Source organism: Balaenoptera borealis, assembly GCF_965194805.1.
Source record: "Balaenoptera borealis genome assembly, chromosome: 5".
NCBI lineage: Eukaryota > Metazoa > Chordata > Mammalia > Artiodactyla > Balaenopteridae > Balaenoptera > Balaenoptera borealis.
The window spans coordinates 81,889,433-81,907,679 of record NC_138862.1 but is presented as its reverse complement, the minus strand read 5'-3'; the positions used below and the strand labels follow the sequence as shown (position 1 = coordinate 81,907,679).

The window sequence follows — 18,247 nt, the reverse complement described above, 5'->3', positions numbered from 1 at the left end:
GTGATGACATATTCAAAGCACTGAAAGAAAAAACTATCAACCAAGAATACTGTATCTAGCAAACTGTCTTTGAAAATGATGGGGAAATTAAGACTTTTCCAGATAAACAAAAGCTGAAGGAGTTCATTACTATCAGATCAGCTCTACAAGAAATGCTAAAGGGAGTCCTTTAAGTTGAAATGAAAAGATGGTTCAACATATGAAAATTAATCAATATAATACACCACATTAACTGAATGAAGGACAAAACTCACATGATCATCTCAACTGATACAGAAAAAGCATTTGATAAAATTTAACAACTTTTCATGATTAATAACACCCAACGATTTAGGAACAGAAGGAAACTACCTCAACATAGTAAAGGCCACTTGTGAAAAGCCCACAGTGAACATCATATTTAATGGTGAAAAACTGAAAGGTTTTCCTCTAAGATCAGGAACAGAACAAAGATGTCCTCAGTATTTCTATTTAACATACTATTAGAAGTCCTATCCAGAGCAATTAGCTAAGGAAAAAAAATAAAAGACATCTAAGTTGGAGAGGAAGAGGTAAAATTATCTCTGTTCACAGATGATATGATCTTATATGTAGAAAACAAAGATTCCACAAAAATACTGTTAGAACTAATAAACTAATTCAGCAACACTGTAGGATATAAAATCAACACACAAAGAACAGTTGTGTTTCTATACACTAACAATGAACAATATGAAAAGGAAATTAAGAAAATAATTCCATTTATAATAGCATCATAAAGAATGAAGTATTGAGGAATAAGCCTAATTAAAGAAGTAAAAGACTTACACACTGAAAACTATAAAACAATGCTGAAAGAAAGTAAAGACAGAAATCAATGGAAAGACATCCCAGATGCATGGACTGGAAGACCTAAAGTTGTTTAGATGTCCACACCACCCAAAACAATCTACAGATTTGATGTAATCCCTATCAAAATCCCAATGTCAACTTTTGCAGAAACAGAAAAATTCATTGTAAAATTCATATGGAGGGGCTTCCCTGGTGGTGCAGTGGTTAAGAATCGCCTGCCAATGTAGGGGACACAGGTTCGAGCCCTGGTCCGGGAAGATCCCACATGTGGTGGAGCGACTAAGCCCATGTACCACAACTACTGAGCCTGCGCTCTGGAGCCCATGTGCCACAACTACTGAAGCCCGCATGCCTAGAGCCTGTGCTCTGCAACAAGAGAAGCCACTGCAATGAGAAGCCCACGCACCGCGATGAAGAGTAGCCCCCGCTCACTGCAACTAGAGAAAGCCCACGTGCAGCAATGAAGACCCAATGCAGCCAAAAATAAATAAACAAAATAAATAAATTTATTTAAAAAAAAATTCATGTGGAATCTCAAGGGACCCTGAATAATCAAAACAAGTTTGAAAAAGAACTCACATTTCCTGATTTCAAAACATATTGCATAGCTATGGTAATCAAAACAGTGTGGTACTGGTGTCAAGATAGAAAAATAAACCAACAGGAAAGAATAGAGATCCCAGAAATAAATCCTTGCATATATGGTCAAATAATCTTCGACAAAGGTGCCAAGGCTACATCATGGGAAAAGGACAGTGTCTTCGAAAATGGTCTTAGGAAAACTTGCAAAAGAATGCAGCTGGACCCTTATTTCATATACAAAAATTAACTCAAAAGAGATTAAAGACCTAAATGTAAAACCTGAAAGTACAATTTTCCTAGAAGAAAACAAAGGAGCAAAGCTTCACAACAGTGAACTTGGCTACTGTTTCTTGGATATGACACCAAAGCACAGTTGACAAAAGCAAAATTAACAAATGGGACTACACAAAACCTAAAAACTTTTGTGCATCAAAGGACACACTCAACAAAATGAAAAGACAACCTATGAAATGGAAGTAAGTATCTGCAAACCATATATCTGATAAGGATGTGGAGAAATTTGAACTCTTGTGAAAGGCTGGTGGGATTGTAAAATGGTGCAACTGCTATGCAACTGCTATTTCCTCAAGAAATTGGAAATAGATCTACTGTATGATCCAGCAATCTCACTTCTTGGTATATATCCAAAAGAATTGAAAGCAGGGTCTCAAAGAGATATTTGCACACCCATATTCAAAACAGCACTATTCATATAGCTAAGAGGTAGAAGCAACCCAAGTCTCCATCAATGGATAAATGAATAAACAAAATGTGGTATACACACATGATGGAATATTATTCAGCCTTTAAAAAGAAGGAAATCCTACAACATGGATACATTTTGAGGTCATCATGTTAAGTGAAATAAGCCAGTCACAAAAAGACAAATACTATATGATTTCACTTATCTGAGTTCTCTAAAACAGTCAAATTCGCAGAACCAGAAAGTAGAATGGTAGCTACCAGAGGCTGGAGGGAGAGGGAAAAGGGGAGTTGTTGTTTAACAGGCACAGAGTTTCAGTTTTGTAAGATGAAAAAGTTCTGGAGATCTGTTTCACAATAATGTGAATACACTTAACACTACTGAACTGTACCCTTGAAAATGGTTAAGATGATAAATTTTATGATAGGTGTTTTTTGTTTTTTTTACAATAAAAAAAGTTCAAAAAAGGGGGGGAGGGGAACAAGGAGAGGATGCCTTCTCTTTCAACTTTTAAATAGTTTTTTGTGGGGATCCAATGTCTGAAATCACTTCAGTCATCTTGTCATCATCAGGGGAGTATCAGACACCCTGAAGAAGGTAAAGCAGAAAGAAAAGTCATGGGCCTTTTAGTCTATGATTCAACTAACCTTTCAGTCACTCTCACATAATAAGGACTTCTAATTATGTGACATCATAATTGTTTCTTATTGCTTAAGCCACTTGTTATGTTTTCTGTTACTTGAGACCAAAAGCATCGAACAGATGCATTACTACTGCCTCAAAATACATGGATGTTTGAAAAAGCTCCAGTAGAATGTGACTTACAGAGGGCAGGGTTTTTTTGTCAGCTTTGTCCACTGGCACATAGAACAGTGCCTGACAGATAGTATGTACTCAATAAATATTTGGTAAATGAATAGAAAGAAAGTTTAGAATCCCTCTTCTCCTCCATCCTCCACCTCCTGTTCATCTTCCTCAGGGCTCAGCTTAAATGTCACTTACACAGGGAGGCCTTCTCTGAAATCCTCTAATCTCTTCTTGCCCCCCTAAAACCTTGATTAGGGCCTCCAGTTACCTGCAGTTGTTTTCCACTGTAGCACCTCTCATAGCTGTGCTTAATTACTTACTGGTGTAATTATTTGTTTAGCAGATGTCTCTCCCACTGGATAAAAAAAGGAACTGGATCTTGTTCAGGGCTGTAGCCTCAACCCCGCACAGTGCTCAGCAAGGTGCCGCACTCAAAAAAAAAGTTATTTCAAAGACAGTCAAATTCTATCTTGGCTCCACACGAATACTTTAAGAATCCAATTTATACATCAGTCTTTTCGGTTCTGTAGAATATTGTAAGATGCTTACACCTAGGTCAAAGGACCAAGGAGGGTAACATTTATAAAATTCTCAATAACTTAGATGAGGGAGGGGCTTCTTCAAATTAAGCCACAGCATTTGGGGGGTTTCAAAAGCCCCAAATAGTAAATAATTAGTTAAGTGAAAGGTTAGCGTCCCTTATGAAATCTAAGAATAGATTTGCAATGTTTTTCTTTTAGGAACTACTTTCATCTTCTTGGTTTTGGAACACTATTATTGATATTGTTTGCTAAATTAGTTTTATATTCAATTCATCCCTCACTGCTTCTTTATAAAACTGCCACACATGCCTGTAAGCGGATTTTGCCAAACAAACATAGAGCCTTTTTTATTATATTGCCTATTCCGTTACCATTAATTTGTTTATAATACAAATTAATAAATTTGTATTACTAAATTATACAAGGTACTAAGAACTGTATTTGTCATTCAAACTGGTACAACACTCAGGAATCCTAAGAAATATTTTATAAAAGAAATGGACAGGGGGAGAGAGAAAAACAAAGATGAATGAAGTAGCCACTCAGATACCAGTTTCTACTATTTAAGGAAACATAAGCCAATTTTAAGAGTGCAAGTGGCTTAGGAGCATGGTGACAAAACCCTTTTCCAGCATAGTAAATGATGGTTTTGACGACAACGTACTTTTTATACCTGCCCAGTCCAATATGATAGCCATTAGCCATACATGCGATTATTTAAGTCTGAATGGATTAAAATAAAATATTCAGTTCCTCCATTGCACTAGTCACATTTCAAGCACTCAACAGGAACACGTGGCTAGTGGCTATCGTATTGAACAGTGCAGATACAGAATATTTCCATCACTGCATGGCCCTGGACAGCACGGGTCTATATGTTCCTACCAATAATTATTACCAGTGAGTGATGGAAGCATTAGGATTACCAAGAGAAACATACAAGTAGAGAAACAGCCATGTTATAAACATAAAAGATCTATTTCCCCCCGTATTCTCTTTAGGAACAAATTTTTGAAAAATAATCTTTCCCCTGTTCTCTTTACTGAGAAATAGATTTACAGCTTTTTAAACCTTTCCTCGGTTAAATGAATGAGAACCGAATCTTTTTTTCTGCTGAGTGGTCTGTGCATTGCACGCAAACTTACAGTTTGGTCTCGTCAGCCTCTTTCTGCATGATTTCGAGAATCATGCGGCACGCTTCAGAGGTTCCCTCTGGGGTGGCATGGATGGTGACAGGCTTCTCTGCAGCCCCGGAGTTCTCCTTTCTATGGATGTCTACCCTGCGGGAAAAGAATCAGGAGCCATAGCACAGAGTCATCTAGGACTGGATCCTAGTCCCAAGAATGCGTCGCACCGGCCAATGTACAGCAAGGACACAGACAGACCAGGAAGTGTCATGAGCACGTTTGCAACCAATGCCATTCTCCAAGAAGGCGGCAAGCAGTGCAGGGGGGTCTTGTGCCAAACCCAAATTCTCGGCAGCTCCACTGAGGAGGGAATATTTCTCACAGGAGTGCCATTGGGCAAAGGCACCAAGGCGACGTGGTAATGAAGCCAGTTTGGTAAATGAAGTATTTTGTGTAGTCTTTCCAATGATCTTAGAAGCGAAGAGTAAAGTGAGCGGGATAATACTGCACGTTGGCACAGTGCCGGTCTCTGAACTGATTGCAGCTTTTGAAAGCCGTATGTTAATCCAACTCTAAACACCAAATTCAAGCAAGCTTTATGTATCTGAGTATGGACAGAAAACAGAGGCATGTCCTTTCTCTGCCTAAGTTTTTGGTTTCCTTGCCGCCAGCAGCCTGCCTTCTTCCAGGCTCTTAAAAACTAATGGCTCAAAAGCTTGATGACTTTATCAGACTTCTTTGGGTAGTTGTGGCTCTATTTGTTTTTAACTTTCAAAATCACATAATTGATTGTATCCTTTTTTACTTTGGCTGTCAGAAAGCCCAAATCCAAGTCTCTGGTCTATTTCTAAAAAAATGGGCACACACTTTGAGAACTAACTCACTTGTATTTAAACTTGCTGCATTTTTTTAAATGATTTTTTTTAAGTTACTTTATTTTATTTTATTTTTTGGACACACTGTGCGGCATGCGGGATCTTAGTTCCCCTACCAAGGATTGAACCCAGCGCCCCCTGCAATGGAAGCGTGGAGTCTTAACCACTGGACCGCCAGGGAAGTCCCTAACCTTGCTGCATTTTTAAAGCCACTTTAAATAATCTTTGGAACAAAAAGACATACAAATAAAAATCACTTTCTCAGTGAAGAAAACTTAGAGGGGAAAAAAGGGGACTGATTTTAAAATAAAGGAAACATCACATAGTACTTGCCCCCTGTACTGTCTCATCATTTTACTCCTATGATTTTAAACTCTGGGACTCATATAAGTGTCCATCATTTGGAAGTAACTCAGTCACTTTGCAGAAAACAGTGTTTTCTCTTTCAGTTTACAAGACACTCAATATCTTGAATAAAATGCACTAGGCATGTAAATAACAAATATTTGTCAGTAATTTGGTGCTTTGTAATTTAAGTGCTTTCACAGTAATTATTTCATTCAATCTGCCTGACTGTCCTAATTCTCACAATACTCCTGGCTTACAGAAGAAGCAATTGGTGCTCAGAGACCTTAACATTTTTTCCTAAGATCATATAGCTATTAAGTGGTAAAACTTGAACAAGGGTCTTTGTTTTCAAGACCTGTGCTTTGTTCATTACATCATGCTGTGGTCTTATGAACACACAAAACTCAACAACCTCACAAGTCACTTTATCCACTACAACTCCTACTACCAATTCAGTCTCCTTAAACAGAAAACTAAACATAAGACTAATGTACTTTATTTATTGCTCAATGTAACAGTGACTCACCCGTTTCCTTTATGTAGCTATTTGTGAGGCTCCCTAGCTGGTCTCAAAGAATGACTACCACCCAGGGCTCTGACGCAGGAGAGGAGGCAAGAGCTAAGATACGTGGGTTCTAGGGTCCCGTAAAGTTCAGCCCATACCTCTGTTGTTTTAAAAACATGTAGATGTATTCACAGGTATCAGATAGCTTATGAGAACAATTCTTGACTGTGAGGTCATTAGTACCTTGTTTATGAACTATTAGTGTTTCAGGGTATGACCTTTAGGTCATTGGCATGAAAGCTCATTAAAGCCCCTGGGCTTTGTGTTAGTCTGTTAGTAGTTCCGTTTAAAGAAGCCATAGTCCCATACAGCACAGCCCCCCGCTGCTGATGCAAGCAATAGCAACCTGGGAATGGCCGGGACCCACCAGCACTCAGGGGACCCCTCAGAAGGAAGCAAAGGAAGCCCCGGAGGCACGTACCGGGACTGGGTCTGCTTAGTGATGTTCTTTATGGTCAAGCCCTCCTTTCCGATGATGGCACCAACAAACTGGGTGGGGACCAGGATCCGCAGCGGGAAATCAATCTGTCTGGCCTGAGAAGAGCCCCCAGGGGCATGGCCTTGCTCCCGGGAAGAGTGGTCCCCACGCTGGGCTCGCTGAGGGGGCGAAGGGGAGCTCACCTCTTCATCCGGGATGTAGGAAATCTTGAAGGAGTAGTTCTCAAACTGATGCCCGCTTAGCTTCTCGATGGCTCTGAAATGCAGCAGGGACAAGTGAGCTTTGTTAGAGAACAGTGTTGGAGAAAACCCCCCAGGGTCAATGGACCGGTTCATTCACTCTCCTTTACTAGTTGCCTACGTGAGTGCCGTCCTCGGCACTAAGGATGCAGCATTGAGCAAGACACATGCCATCTCTGCTCCCTCAGAGCTTGTGGTTAACAAATTAAACAAGTAATTACAATGTGTAGGCCTGGTCAGACTTGATATACAATGTGCCAGTCTGCTTTTTTTCACCACTCAAGGCTGTATCCCCATCATCAAAAACTCTTTGTAAATATTGGCATAAAATTGTCTCTTTTTAAAAATTCTAATTGTAATACAGTTATTACTGAAAATTCAGAAATAGATAAGCACAAATAAGAAAAACATCCTAGCCCATCCTATATCTTTCTTAAATATAAATATAATATTATGTATACAAATGGATTAATACCATACATACTACTTTATAACCTTTAAAAATAGTTAATACTCTAAACAGTTTTCCAAGTGATTAAATATCCTGCAATTTAGTTTTTACTGGCTGTTTAACATTCTATTGATTTGCCATCATTTTTGCAACTGATTCTCTATTGTTTTATATATATATATATGTTTCTAATCTTTTACTACTGCATACAGTGTTGTCACGGGCATCTTTGCAACTACAACTTTGCAAACAGGACAAATTCCTAATGGAATTGCTGGGTCAGACAGTAGGCAGAATTCTAACATCTTAAGCCATTATTGCTCAGTGTCCTTCTGGAAAGGTTTCAACATGTACTATCCCATAACAGTTAAGAGAGCATTTGTTTCCTTGAATCCTCAGAAGTACAAAGTACTATGATTTTAAAAGACTTATCAATTTGATAAATCCCACTATTGCATCTTAAAAACTATACATGAAGTGCAACCATTTTTTCACATGTTTTTGGCAGCATGTGAAAAAATTAACCCTCTTCTACAAGGTTACCGTTTAGGGTTTACAAATTTATTACAAAGCAGCACTTTTTGAATTCAGTAAAAGCAACAAAGTAATATCATGTACAGAGGGCCTACCTAAGTAGCAGATGGACAAGTACTGTAAAGGCTGAGTTGTTGGTATATGTATCCTGCTTACATACGTGTGCAAAAGTCAACAGCAAATGACTACTGCCTTTTTCAATGCAACATTAACATTTTGAAAACTAGTGGTATGAGAATGGGTTAACCATGTATTCATGGGTGTGGAAACCTTGAAAAAGAAATAAAAGTATAATCCTGGGACATATAACCAATACAGATGTTATGCCACATGTGACCATAATTCTAGTTACGATGACCTGACAGGCACTTCATGGACCCTCTACAAAAAGGAACTTGTTAAAAAAAAAAAAAAAAAGGAACTTGTTTTTGTTGTTGTCGTTTTTTAAAAAAATTCAGTCCCGTGTGTGTTAATAGCCAAGCTCACAATTAACCATCACTGAAGCAATGTAGCCATGAGTGGGATTAGGAGGTGAATGTGAGTAGGAAAAAGAACCTGAGCCAGGTGCTCTTTGATGAACCACTCCTAGATGACAATGTTCCCTTGGGCTGATGTCACTAAGGCGGATCCCTCTTTTAATATTCATAGAGGGAAAATGAGGTTTCAGCATCCATTCAATGAGTTTGGACAGAAACAGGCTTGGGCTTCTTCCTCATGGTGCATGGAGGAAGCTCCAGGTGAAAGTGGCTCCTAGTGGTTGTCAAAGCAGACTCTAGTGGACACAATGTCACAGACGTGGTGCCCTCTATTCCTGACTATATCAAGATACAGCTCCCACCTCGGTTTTGATGCCAAGGCCCAACATTTTTCAAGATAAAAATCTCTGTACAATCAACAGACAGACACTCTGGTATAAATGCCCTGGGGCTCCACTGATGTGTCAAAGATCTGCATCTTTTCAGAAAAGGTTTATAAAACACAGGACTCAATGGAATTCAAAGACAAGCTCCACTCCCCCCCACGCCCAAATTTGAAGAGAAATAAGCCCAAATCCACTTACGTTTTTGCTTCTTCTCTTGTTGCATATGTGACGTTGACAACGGCAGTTTCTGTGTCTGTGTTGACTAGGAAAGAAGCAAAAACTACATTGTCATAGAAAAAAAAAAGCTGCCACCCTCTGGCTAATGTAAATAAACTTATTTAGAGAAAAATGCACAAAACACCTCACTGCCCTATCTCTTAGAGTTACTTGAATCTATCTTTATTCATGCGCATTCATAGTAATTTGTAATCAACTGTATATACACATTTGTAATCAATTGTATATACAACTCAAAACTACACTTTCACTTATTTTATCAACACTTTTGCATGTGTATAGTATATGCACATTTTCTTAGGATTTTTCATTTTTAATGCCTATATAAAATTGCAGCAAGTAAATGTGCCATGATTTTTGCCTAGCCATTCCTTAATTGTTGACAAATGAGTTATTCTCAGTATTTGCTATTCTGAATAGTGTTGATAAAAATCACCATTGTTGCAAATATCACTTGATTTGTGTTCTTCTGAATTATTTTTTTTAGGGTAATTAGAAGGAAAATAATTGGGTAAAAGAACATAATGCTTTTTAATGATTGTTTTCAGATTATTCTCCTAAAAGTTTGTATCAATTTATTGTACCACTATGAGTTTTAATTGTTATAATTTGCATTTATTTTAAAATAACTGGATATATGTATAAAATAATAAAAGTATTTTAATTTTAATTCTTCATTCATGGATAAGGTTGAACTATTACTATTTTTGTTCCCCTTTGATAGACCTCCTTGACTGTCTGTGTGAGTTAAATCTAGTAACTGTGTACAATGAATATAGAAAGTTGACAATTCCAACCTACTTGACTAAAGAGAACACATAAACTCTAAGAGTGGTTAACAAGGGATCACTATTGTGCGTTGGTTTATCTTGATTCATAATTGCTTGCCTCTTCTTCCAAAGTCAGACATTAAAAATGAATTCAAAAAGCAAGACAAAACTTTCTCAATCTAAGTCAGTAAACTTAAACCAAAAATACTGGTTTCCCCAAAACCAGTAAACATAACTAAATCAAATCCTCCCCCACTAAAACATTTAAGCTATTGGGAGACTTGGAATTAACAATATTAAGGTGAGGATAATTCAAGAGAACCACAATAGAGGTGTTTTTCAAAATAATAATAAAACCCTATAGTGCAGGGATCCTTAATCTTTTTTTTAAAAAATTATTTATTTATTTATTTATTTATTTGGCTGTGCTAGGTCTTAGTTGCGGCATGCGGGATCTTCGTTGTTGCATGCAGGCTCTCCGTTGAGGCATGGGGGATCTAGTTCCCTGACCACGGATTGAACTCGGGCCCCCTGCATTGGGAGCCTGGAGTCTTATTCACTGGACCACCAGGGAAGTCCTGGGATTCTTAATCTTGAATCCATGTTAGAGCTTCAGGAATTCTTTACTCACCCTCCCCACTTCCCTGCAAATATTCAAATTTGTGGGTACGTGGATTTTTCTGGCTTATAATTTCCATACGATTCTCAAAAAGGTTAAAGATCACTGTTATCCAATAACTTCAAAGTAGCTGCAGCCCTTACGGGGAAGGGAGGCATAATCCTCAGGAAGGAACTGCCACTGCGATTTACGTGTCACCAGTGCTGAGCCCAGCCCTTGCCTTGGCCTGGGAGTGTTCGTTTTGCTAATACACAGAGAGGTCCTCATAGTGCAAAATAGGGAATGTGCGGCCCACAACCATCCTCTTTCAGTGCTGACACACTGAATGCTACGAGGCCTCATATCTACACTTTGTAGTGCTACAGATGAGGTTGAAGACTCCCAAAACGGGAGAAAGGCTGGCTTTGAACCTCCTGAATAAAGCTATCCACTAGAAGTCTCAGATTCTCAGATTTTGTTCTACTCCTTAGTCATATTCTTTGTTCTTGAACAACATCTGTCTTCAGGAAGTCAGACCTGTGATTCTGGGAAAAACTGAGCTCCATTCAAATACTTTATTTCTTTGGACATGAAAGCTCTCCTTAAAATCCTACTGAAAAAGTTTTCCTGCTGAATCAGGAATCACCTATGAAACAGAACAAAACAACAGCCCAGCACTTCTATCCCGTAGTTGTGAGGCAGCTAGAAACTGGGTGCCCTCAGGGCACAGGTGCCACTGGAGCTGTGAACTGCCCCCAGGGACCTGGAGTATTTCTTCCTTGCATGGCATTGTCCTAAGTTTATAACATGGTCTTAGTTAGTAACTTTTACAGGTTCATGTCTGGAAGGTCATCCTGCCTACTAAATCCACTCCTTATTAGAATGTCTTCTTTTCCATTTGAGGGAAATAACAAGAACTGAGAAAACAGAATCCTTGTAAATCATGTCTTCCTTCTGAGCTCTTTCCCTTCACCTTTGGGTATGGGCAGTCAGCAGTATGAAATTGACTAATAGTATTTTTAATATTCAGGAGTGGAGAGCATCTGAATAACTACTGCTTTAAAACTATTATATTAATTATACTGGCAGACAGAACAGACTGCATATGAGAAAATGGATTCTCTGTGATTTTTCCTAAGTGAACTTTAACGATTATGTATGACTCCATGGTCTGTAAATATTTATTCAGCTTCTCTCTGGGTGCCCCAACTATTCAGTGATATAGGAAGGGTAAATTTATTCTCCCCATTATACACATGTGGAAACTGAGCCAGGAAGGTCAAGTGACTTTTACAAGGGCTCACAGTCAGTAAGTAACTGAATTCATAGTCTGCTTTCTAGGTCAATGCAAAAATAATCTTTATCACATGTTACTGCCTATCCTATCAGGAGCTTGGAATCTACTTTTCAGGGACTCTTAAATAGCTACATAAGATATCAGCTCAGGAACCCTTTTTTTTTTTCTTTAAAAATCATAGCACTTCATGTTTTAGAAGACAAAAATAAGGGCAGCAGGAAAAAGAAAATGTGTTTTCTGGGGATTTACAGCATTGTTCCTAAGACAGAGGCTCTCAAATGAGTACACACAAAAATCACTTGGGGGTGCTTGTTGAACATACAGATTCATGACTTCTTCCCCCAAAGAGTCTTACTTTGTAGGTCTGTCTATGGTGAGCCCTAGGAATCTGCATTTTCCCAAGCACTCCAGGCGATTCTGGGGTAGGAGTCCTACACCTTGAGAAACACTCAGTCCAAGATATTAGGGATATGTTGTTCTTAACCAGGAAGAGGAAAGCTGTAATAGTGTAAATCCAGTTACTTCCAAGTGAATTAAGCATCCCCCACCCTGACAGCATTTGTCCAGTGCTTGAGTACATTACGGAGTATAAGAAAAATAGCCTGAAAACCATTCTTTGAAAAAATCGATATAGACAGATGGATATAGACATCTCTCACATACAGATATACAAACATACACTCTAGGAAGCTTGCTTCAAAGGAATTTGAACTTATTATTTGTCCTTGGATTTGACCCGACCTATAAGAAATAACAGGTAATATCCCTCTCAAAATTCAATAGGCTAATTTCGTCACTTATTACCTTGTTCGACATTCTCCACTGTCCCATACTGAGCCAAAAGTCCATCCAACACCTGAAAAAGAAGCTTTGCTGTCAGAATTTCAGGTCTTCCATAAAAGCAGCTAGAACTGAATAAATGTACAGGACTTTCATTTGCTTATTGGCTCTCGAGTAATCTGTTCACTGAGGAAACACAGCAGAGCTTCGGAGTCTTAGTAATTGTTAACAATCACATTCATCATGATGGTTGGAACCCACTTGCTGCTTTTGAAATCAGAAGCAGAATAATGTACAAAGATTACTTCTCCTTCCTGGAAGATTTAACCTTCTTCCTTCAGTTTTCCTTTAGGGATCTCCTTATTTTACAAAGTAATGAGATATGTATACGTTCAAAATTTTCCACAATGAAAATTTTTTTTCTTAAACGAATAAAAACATTAGACAAAATATTCTGCTTCCTTTAAGGCTATTTTGATTTTGTTTGGGTTGGGGAACATGGGGCAGTATGTTTTTCAATAATGCAGTAAAGCCACTCCTCATATTCTATCTTATTTTATTTCAAGGTAACAATCTTGTAAGAAGTTTTACAACTCCGAAAATATGTCTTAACTGTTATTCATAGCAACTAATTCAAAATAAACAAAAAACTTGCTCAAACTAACAAAGAACCTTCTATTCTTATGGGTTTTCCATTTATTTTATTTTTCCCCAAATCGTAATTTAGAAAGGTAAAAATCTTTTATAAAATCATAGAATAAAAATCACAAGCAAGGTATGTATTTTGTTTCACAGTTCGTCTGTTGGTGCTTGGTTTCTGAGAAGACAGAACATAAGGGATCAAAGTGCACATCCTGCACGACGAAAGGGACAAATCTGACCCCAAACTCAGGGCAGATCATGCACATTAGGGGCACTGAAGAAGGGAAAGTCTGAGGACCTCTAATTCCTAAATGTGAAAGGGAACTATAAAAAGGGGAGAAAATCCCTTATTAACCCATTAAAAAATAAAATGAGGAAAGAGAGCAGGAAGATAATAAATATAGAAATGACATTGGCCTACCTCCCATTGCAGGTGAGGAGGGATGTTTCGAATCTGAATTTTCCTGCTCCTGTAAAAGATAAAAGCACAGACACAACAAACAGGCTTAAGACCACAGTTTGAGTTTACTTTCTCACTATGTTCACCAAGACATCAGCAAGGGATTTTGATTGTGAATCAAGAACATCTTGTTTTAAACCATTCGTCAGTTTCTCCCTTTATGTCTGTTAGTATTTGCTTTATATATTTAGGTGCTTCTATATTGGGAGCCTATATGTTAATGAGTGCAATATCCTCTTCCTGTATTGATTCCTTTATCATTATATAATGCCCTACTGTATAGCACAGAGAATTACACCCAACATCTTGTAATAAGCTATAATGGAATACAATCTGCAAAAAAAAAAAACCACACACACAAAAGAACTGAATGACTATGCTGTACACCTGAAGCTAACGTAATATTGTAAATCAATTATACTTCAATTAAAAAATTAAAAGAAGAAAAAAAAGAGCAGCTTGTTTTAAAACTTTCAATTAGGGACTTCCCTGGTGGCACAGTGGTTAAGAATCCACCTGCCAATGTAGGGGACACGGGTTCAATCCCTGGTCCGGGAAGATCCCACATGCTGCGGAGCAACTAAGTCCATGCACCACAACTACTGAGCCTGTGTGCCACGACTACCGAGCCCACGTGCTGCAAATACTGAGCCTGTGTGCTGCTACTACTGAAGCTCGTGCTCGGCCTAGAGCCTGTGCTCCGCAACAAGAGAAGCCACTGCAATGAGAAGCCTGCGCGCCACAATGAAGGGTAGCCCCCGCTCGCCGCAACTAGAGAAAGCCCACCGTAGCAATGAAGACCCAATGCAGCCAAATAATAATAATAAATAAATAAATAAAATAAAACACAGCTGTTTTAAAAAAATAAATAAATAAAACTTTCAACTACTTTGAGGAAAAAAATAAAGAAAAAACCCAAGAAGTCTGAACAAGCTAAAGAAACAGCTTAGATGCAAATCTGCCTTTTCAATTTCCAGCCAAAATAGTCAGAATTTAAATTGCCACACATGTTCTAATTATAGAATTATTCCCTTCCTCCTCAAAATACACAGTCCTGCAAGTGACCCTACCCCAAAAGGTACCTAGGCTCAAACATGAGAGGTGGAATACATATATAGCAGGCTTAAAGAGGATCTTACCTAACAATGCAGAACTTCCTTTTAAAAAATTATTTTTATTTCTAATAGGTAATACAGTCCTAATTCAAAAATCAGGACACTTTAAAGAGGTATTCCATGAAAAGTCTTACTCGTTGCTCATGTAACCTTCAGTTCCTTTATGAAAATACTAGTAAATACATATATACAATCCTATTTTCACCTTTTCTTACAGAAATATTTGCATATTCTACACACTCACTGAATCTTGTTTTTTTCACCTAACAGTAATGTCCTGAAGATCTTTCTACATTGCTAGATAGAGAATATCCTCATTCTATTTTACACTACTTGGATGTACCAAATATCCATCCCCTATTGATGGATATTTGGGCCTTCTCCTGCATTTTTATTCAGAAGATTTTTCTCTTTTTCCAAGACATCTGATAACTTTGAGTGATTTAGATCATTTGTTTTTACTTAAGCGTTAAAATTAGATAGAAAAAAGAATAGAAATAGGAAGATAAGAATTTTTCTATCTTTGGAGAACATGTTAGATCCCAGAAAGAAAACACAAATCAGCATTTAAATATTAGAAGAGGTCATTTCAATGGAAGGGCTTGGCACTGAAATCCCATAAATATCGCCTTTGGGGGTTGCAAGAGAAGAGACGTGGTGGCCAAAGTGTAGCCCCATTACTTTTCCTTTCCTTCTCGTGTAAGAGGTACCAAATAGTTGCTATACGCAGCCACACATTTCTCCACGGCTTTAATCTGGGCAATAGCCACAGAAAGAAATGTTACAATTCATGCAGAGAGGAAAAAGGAGAGAGACAGAGAGAGAAGTACACAGACAGGGGAAACAACAAACAAATGATAAAGGAACTGAGGGGCTCCTGTTTCCTCTGATCTTTTTTTTTTTTTTAATTAAGGGGGACCATCCCTCTGTTCTAGATCCCATATACTACTTCTGTCTTGTTTTATTTTTTAAAAATGAGAATGCATTCATGCTTTACCAGAGCTGCCTAAATGACTATACAAGCCATTCTGTAGAACCTCTCATCTTGTGTCAGGATAGGAAGGAGAAAAAAGAACCAGGAACTAATTTCTGCTTCTGTGCTATGAAGGCTCATTCCTGACACTGCCTTTGGCAAGAGTTCATAATAAAACTGCTGACACCATCCCATACAGTGGCTGCATGGAATGTTCCACAAAGGATGTCACAAGCCTAACTATTCATAGAAAAGGCATCATAATTTACAAGAAAATTGAATATTCTGAAGAAAAATATTTTTGTTATCTCCAAGTATAAATAAACATTGACTACAACTGCTAAGCCAGAATTTATTGATAGAAATCCTATGGGAAGAAACTTCTGCATAGACACTAAGATTTGAATAAAGAAAGATACTGTTGCATTGTTATGACAAAGAATGCAAATAATCTAAATATCCACCAGCAGGGAGATGAATAAGTAAATCATAGTAGAGCCATAATACTGAACATTATACAGCTGTTAAAAAGAATGAAGTAGACATGTATCCACGGTCATAGGACACTCTTCAAGGCATAATGTTATAAGATGAGCACTAATTACAGATTAGGTTTGATCTGTTTTTTAAGAGCACAAAACAAAACTATATGTCATTAAGTGTGTATATATGTAAATGCACAAAGGTAGCTACAAACATTTGGTTGGTAAAATGGGACATGTACTTTTTATTTTAGCTGCTTCTGTCTTGCTTGCTTTTTTAAAAAATGACATGTTCATGTCTTACTTACTTTAAAAAATTAACACTTAAAACTCCCACTAGGGCTTCTTTCATGAATCGAAAAGATTCATTTCTTTAAAGTATCCTGGAACCTGCTTTTAAAAAAAAAGAGAGGGGGCTTCCCTGGTGGCGCAGTGGTTAAGAATCCGCCTGCCAATGCAGGGGACACGGGTTCGTGCCCCGGTCCGGGAAGATCCCACATGCCGCGGAGCAACTGGGCCCGTGAGCCACAACTACTGAGCCTGCGTGTCTGGAGCCTGTGCTCCGCAACAGGAGAGGCCGCGATAGTGAGAGGCCCGCGCACCGCAATGAAGAGTGGCCCCCGCTTGCCGCAACTGGAGAAGGCCCTCGCACAGAAACGAAGACCCAGCACAGCCAAAAATAAATTAATTAATTAATTAATTAAAAAAAAAAAAAAAAAGAGAGGGCTTCCCTGGTGGCGCAGTGGTTGAGAATCTGCCTGCTAATGCAGGGGACACGGGTTCGAGCCCTGGTCTGGGAAGATCCCACATGCCACGGAGCAACTAGGCCCGTGAGCCACAATTACTGAGCCTGCGCGTCTGGAGCCTGTGCTCCGCAACAAGAGAGGCCACGGTAGTGAGAGGCCCGCGCACCGCGATGAAGAGTGGCCCCCGCTTGCCGCAACTAGAGAAAGCCCTAGCACAGAAATGAAGACCCAACATAGTAATCAATCAATAAATCTTAAAAAAAAAAAAAAAAAAAAGCCTGTGCCTTTAAAAAAAAAAAATTAAGATGGTTTAAAAAAAAAAAAAAGAGAAAAACCCTCTTATTTTCTCCATAATTATCAACCAGTTAGGTATCCTTCTTGAAATCTTATTTAACAAAGTATTAATTTATCTGGCAAACCCCTTTGTTCACAGTGTGTAAATAATCAAACTCTGCCCAGTCCAGATGATCCCAAATCCTAACTGAACGGGTCTAAAACAATGATGCTTCCTTGTAATATCTGGTGTGAGGACTGCACATCAGGCAATCAGTTGAGTAACTGGAACGTTCGTTAAGCAGGGTTCTCTAAAAAGCTAGTGTGTCGCATCTCTAATTTTAGACCAGGATGGAAAGGAAGAAAAAGAACCCAGAAACGAAAAGGGGAAATGGAGATCACTTCAGCAGAACCCATTCAATTGGAGTTCAGTCAGGTCACCTGGGAGAACATCCTGAGAGACTGTCTTTCAGGATCAGGAGTGACCAGGATCTTTGGGATCTACTAACTTCCATGGCATCATCTGGACATTGTGCCTGCTTGTTAGGGCACCCAGGATGCCCAACCCCTTTTTCCCTGGGAGGGATGTCTGTGTGCTCTTCAAAACCCAGCTCACACCTGCAGACAATTCCAGGGCTTCTCCAAAAAAGAGTTGTTTCTATGCACTCTTAAGTTTTTATAACAGCTCCCTCTTTGCTATAATTACTTATCTGCTGGCACTGGTCCTCTCCTCACTGGATTGGAAATTTCCTCAAGGACAGGCTTCTTGTTTACTAGTCTCCTGTCCAGCAAGAGGCCAAGCGCATAGCAGAAAAGGAGAACATGGAACTCTGGGGTCTGGGAAAAGCGCTGCTATTGCTGGCTGTTGTCTGTTTATGATGCGGACCTTCTGGACCCTACCTGGGAGGGCACAGGCTGTCCTTTTCTCCTTTGCCAGGTAGTAAAGGGGAGAGGGAAGACTTCTCTCCC

The 18,247-nt window shown here is 38.7% G+C and overlaps 1 protein-coding gene across 6 annotated transcripts in view; it reads right to left on the bottom strand.

Annotated features, from left to right (window-relative positions):
* Window positions 1–18,247, bottom strand: part of IGF2BP2 (insulin like growth factor 2 mRNA binding protein 2) — a 163,281-nt gene that overhangs the window by 28,449 nt on the left and 116,585 nt on the right. For all 6 annotated transcript variants that reach the window (XM_082392977.1, XM_082392974.1, XM_082392975.1 and 3 more), the window contains 5 exons: window positions 13,651–13,699; window positions 12,612–12,663; window positions 9,104–9,167; window positions 6,802–7,074; window positions 4,611–4,745 (listed from right to left, as the gene is read on the bottom strand). In XM_082392977.1, the coding sequence (XP_082249103.1) occupies window positions 4,611–4,745; window positions 6,802–7,074; window positions 9,104–9,167; window positions 12,612–12,663; window positions 13,651–13,699 (573 nt within the window). The remainder of the gene's footprint in view (window positions 1–4,610; window positions 4,746–6,801; window positions 7,075–9,103; window positions 9,168–12,611; window positions 12,664–13,650; window positions 13,700–18,247) is intronic.